The sequence below is a fragment of the Solea solea genome, chromosome 4, assembly GCF_958295425.1.
Source record: "Solea solea chromosome 4, fSolSol10.1, whole genome shotgun sequence".
In the NCBI taxonomy this organism is placed as follows: Eukaryota; Metazoa; Chordata; class Actinopteri; order Pleuronectiformes; family Soleidae; genus Solea; species Solea solea.
Genome location: NC_081137.1, coordinates 16,739,248 through 16,749,987, shown reverse-complemented (window position 1 = coordinate 16,749,987; position 10,740 = coordinate 16,739,248). Strand labels below are relative to the sequence as shown.

Below are 10,740 nucleotides of genomic sequence, written 5' to 3'. Positions count from 1 at the left end.
TAGTACGTCATCCAAAATCGGTCCAAAAAGTCATACTATAATATGTTGTCCAAAATAGCAGTGATATAGTATGACTTTTTTAAATGATTTTGGACGACATTAGTATGTATACTATGACGTTTTGTGGTGATTTTGGATGACATACTACTATGGTGTTTCTGTGATCTTCACAAGTCATACTCTACTAATAAACTACAAAACATTTATTAGTTCTTTCTTTGTGTTGCTACTAATCAAAAGTACAGCACGTCACTGAATTTGAATTCATTTTTAAATAAAACTTTATTTGATACTCAGCAAAAAGAATAAAAAACCCACACCACATATTGACAATACGAACACAATTAGCCCTGAAAAGCACTTAGATGTGTTAACATGCTCACAAGTATCAAAGTGCACAATTCATTTGAAAGTCATCAGTCACTATAATATTAATAGAATAATATTCTAAATCATACATGTATTAACACCATTAACAACACACCCAAATTTAGCTGAGTATATAGACAATAATTTGCCTCTATGTAAACACATCCCCTATATAAAAAGCAGTGGTATAAATCCTTAGTTTTTTTACATATGGTTACATTTATAATCTAACTCACGCCACTTGTTTGAGTGTAAAAAAACAGGATGAAGTGTTGGTATAATTGATCGTTCGTCAGACATTTCTTTAAACACTCAGATGGGACAGCCTGTGTCTCCCAGAGCTTCCCGAGCTCCCTTCAGCGTCTCTCGCTTCACACACTTCCAGTAGCCGGAGAAGCCGTTCTGTGGCTGCACCTGAGGGCAGAACAGATCTGATCAACAACACATCCAGCAACAGTGTCATGTAATAAATACCAGGCTCATCACTGAAATGTGTTCACATACATACACTCACGTACCCACTATATATTTGTTATGTATACAATTTGTATATGTATATGTATATATATATATATATATATATATATATATATATATATATATATATATATATGTATACAATATGTATATATATATAAATATGTATATATATATATATGTATATATATGTATATATATATGTATATATATATATGTATATATATATATATATATATATATATATATATATATATATATATATATATAATCCTCTTCATGTTGTGATAAGCATAAGTAAGTCATGTGGATCAGCTATGATGTCCCTGGAAACTGAAAAAATGATTTATCAAACCACAACCTGCTGGCACCCATTCAGTTTCATCTGACTTTGCACACCTGTGCTTTCCTCATATAATACACATCATGTCACTCACCCACAACCCACCCACTTTTCATTTGAAGCATTAGTTTAAACGACCACTCTGCAGGTTTACGCTACCGAGTACATGAAGGGTCACACATGCAATTTGGAGAAGCAGAGAGGAGTTGCAGTTCAAAGAACACCACAAATATGTCGTCCAAAATGACCCCAAAACGTCATAGTATAGTATGTCATCTAAAAATACATTAAAACGTCACATTGTAGTATGTCATCCAAAAACACCTAAAGACGTCATAGTATTGTATGTCGTCCAATAATATTAATGTGTACACGTTACAGCAGCTATAGCTATTAAAACGCAGGTTCATAAAGTGACTCTTGGACACTGTTATGTGGCGGTGCTGCAGTACAAACTCACTTTCAATCCTCGCAGAACTCTGTCATTCATCACACCAAGGAATTCCTTGTGGCTCAGACAGTTGTCTCCGTCAAGATCAAAGAGTTTAAACACGGTGTCCAGGACATTCTCAGACAGATCGTGGCCTGTGGCGATTCTCACTGCTCGCTTAAACTGGGCTGCAATCAGAGGGAGGGGGGAAATGTCATCTGCTGTACACAGTGTTGAGGAGGATTCTGCCACGAGCAGAAGAAGAAGAGAGCTATTACCCATTCCGACAGGTCGGTTGGCTTCAGCGACCATTTTCATTGAAAAGGCAAAATCCTCCAGATTGTTGGTGAACAGACAGAAGGCTTTGAACTCGGCAAACGTGATGCTCTGCAAAGCAAAAAACGTGCAAGGTTACTATGATGCATTCTGCAGCATATCTGTGAAAGGAGGAGAAGAGGGTTTTATTGTTTGCACCTGTCCAGCTGGGATCCTCTTCCTCATGTTTTCCCAGTACACGTCATTGTCCTCTTCGTTGGTATAGTGCAGCAGCCACTCTGCAAAGTCCTCTCTCCGCATGGTGTCCATGCCTTTGGAGAACTGCAGGAACTCCATCTCCTGGACTTCAGCCTGCAGGTCCTCCATGAACCTGAGAGACAAAGTGTTTTTTTCTGCTGTGACTTCGCAAAGTGAGACATGCAAATGTACAGAAACTGTGAGAACGAATTTCCCCAATGGGCCAATAAACAAACTAAATCCATAAAATGTCACACAGTCATTAATATCAATGCACCACTAATGATTATCACTCATAACTTGTGCATGTGAGCACCAAAAAGGTGCAAACTAAGAAACCAAAGACAAAAATGTATCATCTCTGATGATTATTAGGCAATTTAATTTAAGACTTGAACAAAAATGGACCAGATTTTTGACATTTGTAACAATGAAACCAGTCAAATAAACAATAACTGAAATAAAAGGGAAAGTAGGGGTTAAGAAATTCCTCTTTTCAAACCTTTCATTTGCCTCACCGAGTATACGTTATCTACTTAAGGCGGGGTGTCCAAACTTTTTGATAATGTGAAGATTCTCTGGGGCCAATTGTCCCTTCAGACCTTAAACAGTTAAAGTTACATACAAATGCACTGTTTTATAATAATTAAATTTTCATTGTCACAATTATCCTTTTTTATTGGCAATGTGACTAAATCTAAGCCACGCAGTAGTGAACAAATGAAAAAAAAAAACAGCCTTTCTCTCACATCTGGTGAAATAACATAAAAACATAATAGACAGAGTCTGTCACAGGTGGGTTTTGAACCCAGGAAAGCGCAACTCCTTACCAGCTGAACTAATAGGGGCACCACATGACTGGTTTAGTCCCTCCAGTGCCATAAATAATACATTATAAAACTGGAGCTGGAACTTTGAACATGCCTGACTTAAGGCAACTATCCGTTTACAGATTTCTCCTCTTATCAAACCACTAACTTTGTGTAAGTTAAACTCTTGAGTTCTCATGCATGTGTACTGTTTATTTACAAGACAATATTTCCACCTCTGTCATGTTGTCAAAAGGAAAACTGTTGCAAAAAGGACTGCGACTGTAGCCTGTATTTGTCACAATAAATAAACAGTATGAGAGACAGCTGTTTGACAAACTAAACTAAGAAAAGGCCATTTTCTCACCTGTGGAACTCCTTGTACTGCAACTTATTTTCTCCCTTCTTCCCAAAGAAATAGGCCTGTAGTGTTGTGTTCACTCCGTCCCCTTCCTCTGCTGGTTTCTGTGTATACACCATGCATCATGTAAAGTTAGTATTGTACCTGAATGGTCTTTGATCAATTTTGACCAATTCAATCTGATTTTAAACATTGTGAGTACTTTCTGTTCAGGTGTGTTTATGTAGTTGCTGAAAATCTGGATATAAGACACTCTATATTGCACATTCTTATAGGCTCTCTCTGTATATATATACTGTACATTTTTACATAGTAATGGGAAAAATCAGCTTAAATGCTCTGTGTTCTAAAGGGTTAAGAGACTGTAAATACCCACCTCTGTGCTGTCCTTCTGAGCTCTTGCTTTACTTTTCCTAATCACTTTCTTGAGCTTAAGCAGCAAAAAAAGAAAAGGAAAAACACTGTTAACAGAGACACTTTTGATTATTTTCTTAATGAATGAATTCCAAAATGCGAACACACATCCGTCTGCTCTTAACTAGCACAAAAAAACCCAACTTCATTTAAAAAGAGAAAAAAAATGAGCAAATGAGAGTCGAACACTTTAACGCCTGTGTGCCAAGTCACAACACGAAAAATACGACAAAAGATGCATGACGTGTCAACATGCAGTCTACTAGTCCAGGCATGATCGAGACTAAACACACGCGTCTTCTTGTCAGCGCAGAGGAAAATGCAATTGACCTTCAAATAAATGAAACCGAGGAGCTGATTCGGCTCTGCAAAGACATCAAAGACGAGACAAAGAGTGCAGCTGTCCCTCACCTTCACACGGCTCTCTCTGTGTCTCCATACTTACTGAGGCAGCGTTAACGGTGGAAACATTTTGGAAAATTAACTTCACACACACAGACATGGGAACAAACAGATTCCTTCTATTGTTTTCGACGCTAAATTGTCCTGATATGTCCGAGGCCTTACCTTGAGGAACTCCTTTTTGTCTACGTGCTCGTTGCCGTCGACGTCGAGCATTTTGAAAGCTATGCGGAATCCAGTGTGAGGCTCTGCAACACGAAGGCAATGAAACTGAGTTGGTTTTTGTGGGGAAGGAGAACTTCAAATCAATCAATAAACTTTGCAAATCAAGGGTCAGGAAGAGCCTACAAGGGCCCGCAGGGAATTAACTAATCTCTGTAAACACAGGTTTGGGGGATGTACAAGTGACTCACTGATGAGGATGGTCAGCAAGAACAGATACTCTGTGTAGGAGATCAGACCTGCAAATACAAAGCAAATGTACAGAGAATGTAAAGAGTCTCTGCCAACACCTGAAACACTGTATTCTGCAGTGTTAAGGTAAAAAAATGAAATCCTCAAAATCAGATCAGCTCCTACTTGCAAATCTGTAGTATTAAGATGGGAAAAGTGCGACATAAATACAGACGGTTTAGCATTATACTGTGGAAAAGATGTTGAAAAGAAATAATATGCAAATATATACACAGGTGTGCATTTTCATGTCATAAATAATGAAATTAACCATGAATAGGAAATAAAATCTACCCCCATTCTGATTTCAGAACAGCTGAAACCAGAAATCAGTTCCATCTGAAGCTTACGCACATCAACTCCCCTCTGACGACAGAATCTGACTTACCGTTGTCTCCCAAGCTTCTGAACAGATCGTTACCGCCGCACGCTCTAGAGGCCACAATCAACATCTTATCGACTTCCTGTTAAGACGGCAACAGGGAAAAGGACGACAGCAACCTTTAGCCCAATCTACAGACTGAGTTCTGCGTGTGCAGTGAAAGGCAGAAGCAAACATACCTGCGGTGTTAGGGTTTTCTTCTGCAGCTTTCCTAAATGACCACAAACAGAAAAGTTTTGTCACAAATACAATAAAAAAAAAAACACAGAAATTAATAATAGCAGGAGTTACATAAAAATGTATTTAGATGCACTTGTGTTTTTGCCTGATACACAACACAACCTACAGCTTGTGAAAATAAATAACCATACTTCTGTATATGTGAGATTAGTAGGCCTACACTTTCCTTATCAGTAGATTAAAATGTCTTATTTTGTGACTTAGGTGTTTGAAATTCTTTGTTCGCATGTCTATCTAAGTGACAGAAACATTAGAAATGAAGCAGCAGGAGACAAGCAACTTCCATAAGCTAAAAACACAGATTTCTCTATGGACTTTGGTGCTAGGGAATAATCGGATCACAAAGTGGCGAAAAGAAGGAGAGATGAGATAAAGCAGCCTTAAGATAGCACACACTCAGTCTTTTATGAAGTGGCTAAAATCTAGATTTCCTGGTCTCCCTGCTGACACTGACACTGGCAGCATGCCTGTCTGCCTTCAACAGGTTTTTAGGTATAATAGGAATTATAGCCTCACACAACCATGCTTTAAAAAACATGAACTATCCCTCTAATGAGACAAACAAGTTGGTGTGTTTTAAATGTTGATATGATTCAAAAGCCATTAAATATTCTTACATTGTGTGTGGAATTGTAGTGAGATAAATAAAAAAAAATGTTCTGGGAAGAGGTAACGTATATGATAGAAGAGATTTAACTATACAATTAGCAATGGAGCTACATTTTTCTTATTTCCTTATTACAGTCAAAACGGATGATAGCATTGTCATGGAATAATGTAAATAGACCAAGTATTGGTAAATGGTTAAAAGAACTGTCTGCGTGTGCTCCTTCAGAACAAATTACTTAACTGTATGAAAGGAAAACGGGAACGGGGCCTTTTTATTTACTATTTTGAACATACAAATCTGGAAGGTTTGTTGGACTGGGGAAGTGTAACTGAGGATTCCTCTATGAGGAGCAGGATGCAGGCCTAGTGCAACTCGCTGTATGTGATCTGTATGGAGGGTTAGGGTTGGACACTGGTGATTACTAGTTATAGGATTAACATTTGTCATTGTTGTTTGTTTATTTCTAGTTAATAGTTTATGTATCCATTTGTGTTGTATTATCTTGTGCTTACGCACTGTTGTAATGATGTAACTTGTTCAAAAAAGCAATAAAGAAAATGTTTAAAAAGAGTGCCTCAGTGTACTTATCGCTCAGCCTGTATATGGACTGACATACATCTTCCCACAGTTCCAGTCCATTTACTTCAAAATCAAATTCCACCCTGGTGTTTCCTGGACTCCCGTCTTGTATCAGACACATGGTAAGAAGAATGTTGTTGTAAACTACTGTCAGTGCATGGAGAGAACAGAGCGCAGCTTACGGTCCACATTCTCCAGCATGACAGAGAACAGGAAGTCTCTGGGAGTCATGTACGGCTCCTGCTCGTAGACCACAGAGGCAAATCTGAAGAAGCGCAGTCTTCTGGCAGAGAGGTGAGGAACAGCAGGTTCCTGCAGCAGCACAGCAGCATAACACACAGACACAAACATAACGCGCACGTCATTGTAAAAAAAATGAACAAAAAGTGTTTATTAATATAAAATGTTTTTCATTTTTAAAAACTTTACTTAGCACATTGTTGATTTTCTTGGCTATTATAATTGGCTGGTTTTCCATTTTTCCTCCATCAATACAAAAACATGACCATTTAATAAAGGGATAAAAAAGGGATACATAAAATTGCTAAACTTATACAAACATTTATCAAACAGCCAAGATTTCTCTTTCCAAAACTGCCTTCTATGTCTGCACTGCAATGCCCTTCTATATTCTTATTAAAATAATGTATAACATTTTAAATGCAAGAAACAGGCGATCAATAAACATCACATCACACGAAAATGAATCTGCTGACCGATCAATCAGTCTGCATTATTATATAAAATGATCTTAATCAGGTCTTATTATTTTTGATTTTATCATAGTGTCATGCAGATTAAGTGCTCAACCATCATGGGTTTAAAATATACTATTAGTGAGGTTGCAACAGCCCACAAAACAAATCATTAAATGATTACACTGCATGCCATCAAGAACAGATAAATCAAAACAAAGTATATGTGTAACTCTTGTTTTTAAATAAATAAAAACATCTACTTACGATGTTCCTGAATGTAAAACTTTTTTTCAAGATTTTTGTCTTTTTATTTAAACTATAACTGACATAAGGTGAACAGCAGAAACGTTTCCGAATTTAAAATTGGTCAACTCATTTGACTGAAGTTTGGAGATGACTCTTAAAAACAGCCGCTAGGGGGCGTTACTGTTGATACTGTTGTTGAAGTGTTCACGCCCAATTTTGTTTTGCATACCAACACACAACTCTCAGTATAAACTTGACCTAAACATGACACGTCCAGGCTCCCGTCTGTGTGAGTTATTTATGTCGTGTCATGTTATGTTTATGTCTGTACTTACCTTTTCTTTCTCGGCGTGAACGGCGAAGGACGGAGTCCTGTAGTTTGTGTGATAGTGGTAATAACACAGGAGGCCAGTTCCTATGACCCCGGCTCCTACGACACCAGGGGCGACAGTGCGCCGCATAGCGACTCCTTTCAGAGTCCGAGGAGTCTTGAAAACGCTCCTCAGCGCCGCAGCGACCTTTCCCCAGCTGGCCATTTTCAGGAAGCTAGCTCATTAGCTAGTGCTCGCTCAAAGGCTTCCGTAGCTGCGCATGTTGGAGGAGCCCCGCCCCTACGAGACTACTGCACAGAGCTGAGCGCTCATGTCACGTGACCGCCTCGATCTCCTTCGTCATGGATGTGTTTAATTTATTTCAAAACAAATGTCCATATTAATATAGAAAAACGTTTCTAAAAACATGTGCAGTCAAATTTGGCATTTTTTTGTATCAGTGAGAATAAAGAATATATACAGTATACTATGCATATATGTATATATACACATTTCTGAAAAAAATAAAATGAAAGTCATCACAGAGACACAGACTGTAGTCTACAATTTGTCCACATCCTCAACATTTAGTTTTATAGTTATCCTTGGAAACTTTTGACAGCTCTGACTGCACACAAACATCATGTTTAAAGGTTTTTTTGCACCATATTAGGAACAGCTTTCCTGATTTATTTCACTGTTTCACTGGATCTACAGCGCTTGTGCACTGTGACGTAAAAAATGCAGATTTTCTCTCTGGACTTTGGTCAAGGAGTGAGCAGTTCACAAAGCAACAGATAATTCCAGTCACAAAAGGCTGTGAGTGTTTCCCAATCCTGGTCCACAGTGACTCATTGCCCTGCATGTTGTAGATGCTGCTTCTCCAGCACACCTAATTCAAATGGTCTGCTCGTCATCAAGATCTGCAAAAGCCGGATAATTACCCATTCATTTGACTCAGGTGTGTAAAAACATGCAGGGCAGTGGTCCCTGAGGACCAGGATTGGGACTTTTTACTCCAAGTAAAGGCTCAGTCAGGAATATGCCCAGGCACAGAGAAAGATGTGTCTTTTTATGTGTAAAGATCAGCAAGAAGTCATCAGAAAAGTAAAAAAAAAAAAATAATTATATATATATGTAAGGTTCAAATGCAGAGTCAGTAGCAAAAGGAATGAACACAGCAGGCAGCTCCTCAAAGCTCATCACATTTTTCTCAGGCAGCATCCACCATCTTTTTTTTCTTTTTTTTCTCTTCTGTCATCCAACTGTCTCATATATCACAGCGGCTCCTCCTCCTTCAGTACACAGTGTCCAGGGACTGAGGGCAGGCTCTGAGTGAACTCTGCCCCTCCTGCTGCAGCGTGAATCACACCCAGGAGTTGCAGGATGCGCTGCAGAGTGCAGCCACACTGTGGACGAGAGCCACGGCTTTGGGGTTGAACGGCAGAAAGATGGCAGAACTTGAAATGAGACAAAATATATGAAAAAATATGAGGTTAGACCTGCAGGAAGTGGTCTCAGTGTGTCCTCAAATCCCCAACATTTATGTCCAGCACATACCCAATTTTTATTCATGGGCCAAATAATATTAACAGCTTGCCTTTGAAAGGGAAAATGGCCTTAATTGGTGTTATTTTCTTCCCTATTTAAAAATAACCAGATCACCCTCAGCTGCAGAGGAGCAGCGTGTAAAAATTCAATGCATCATAGAGTCAAGTGTTTGTCCATTCTGGGCTTCAAGCAGGGCAGATTTCATGGAAACACGCTCATGGGGTAACTCATTCCAAAGTAACAGAAACAATAGTTCTTAATTTTCTCAATTTGACTCATCTGAGGCATCTATCGAAGCTACAAAGGGGGGAAAAAAGACAATGGCAAAATGGAGGGATGAAGCGATTTTATGAGACAAAACTATATTTCATTTCTCATCAGACAGATGTTATTCAATTCAAATGAACAAATAATATTCCCAATGTACATTCTTCAAACATAGATCAAGTTGTGCAACGTTTGTGCAGTATACAGTGATGTGTGGATGTAGTGATTATAGAATGGACATCGCTGCATCGCCACTACTCTTACATTATGCATGGGGCTGGTGTGCATCACAAAAGTTGCATGTTTCTTTATTGTTAAAGGCATCATTTTTGTCTATTCACGTCCGTTCACATTCATTTTGTTGAATCCTGCACATTGTACTGTGACTAACCTGCATGATTTACTATAAGGACGCAGTAAATACAGCATCAAGGTGTTTGTGTTGCACCAGTGACTCAATGTGACTCAAACGTATCAAGAGAACCCGTCGACATGGACACACTTCGAAAAAATACCCTTCAGTTGATTTCCTCCAATTAGTCAATAGTCCATCAGTTGAGTGTGTTTACATGTCATTGTTGTACTGTCATATTTCACTGTGTTGGTTCTCTTTCTCCAGGTGGAAGCACCGAGCTTTTAGCATCGAGCCAATTTCAAGTGATGTTAAAACTGCTGTCAGTGATCTGCTTTTGTAAACACACGTTTAATTTAGCTCTATATTCCCACAGCTATCACAGAACTAGTGTTTGGTCAGGGACCCTGGGTGTCTCAGTCTTTCGGTGTTTTGACAGTAATACTGCACTTTTCTCAGTTAAGAGGATCATCAACTCGTTTCGAGCTACTACTAGTTTACAATTCAAGATGGCTGCTTTGTGCATCAATGGCAAAAGGAAGCTGTATACTCCGAAACCCTTTCTTAGGTCCATCTCATTATCTGACTTCACAGGCAGCTGGAATGCGATATATATCGAGGAGAAACATTTTAACACAATATTTTATCCATTCAGGAGCCAGATCTCCACAAAGGTCATTCTCTACTTTACATGTCTGCAAAGGTTCCATTTCCTTGATTCTGCATGGACATACAGTATGTATTTTTTTGCATTTCCATTTGAAATAAGTACCAAAACAACCGGCCTCAACTGTTCCCTTTTTGGTACCCTTCCCTTGGGGTACTAGGGTAAAATGATACGGTGTGGGTAGAGCGAGACAGCCAACTGATGGGCGACAAACGTCAAACCCTCGTCACTGGTGTTTCTTAAGTGCTCGCACTCTATTCCCACTC

At 38.8% G+C, this 10,740-nt stretch overlaps 1 protein-coding gene across 1 annotated transcript; it reads right to left on the bottom strand.

Annotated features, from left to right (window-relative positions):
• Positions 1–263: 263 nt before the first annotated feature.
• micu2 (mitochondrial calcium uptake 2) lies at positions 264–7,913 on the bottom strand. Its single transcript, XM_058628388.1, has 12 exons — positions 7,662–7,913; positions 6,565–6,694; positions 5,133–5,164; positions 4,960–5,035; positions 4,532–4,579; positions 4,284–4,366; positions 3,679–3,732; positions 3,309–3,406; positions 2,094–2,265; positions 1,898–2,006; positions 1,650–1,807; positions 264–783 (listed from the first exon to the last, which is right to left on the bottom strand). The coding sequence occupies exons 1-12, from the start codon at positions 7,860–7,862 to the stop codon at positions 682–684; spliced, it is 1,263 nt and encodes a 420-aa protein (XP_058484371.1). The 5' UTR covers positions 7,863–7,913; the 3' UTR covers positions 264–681.
• Between the last annotated feature and the right edge of the window lie 2,827 nt (positions 7,914–10,740).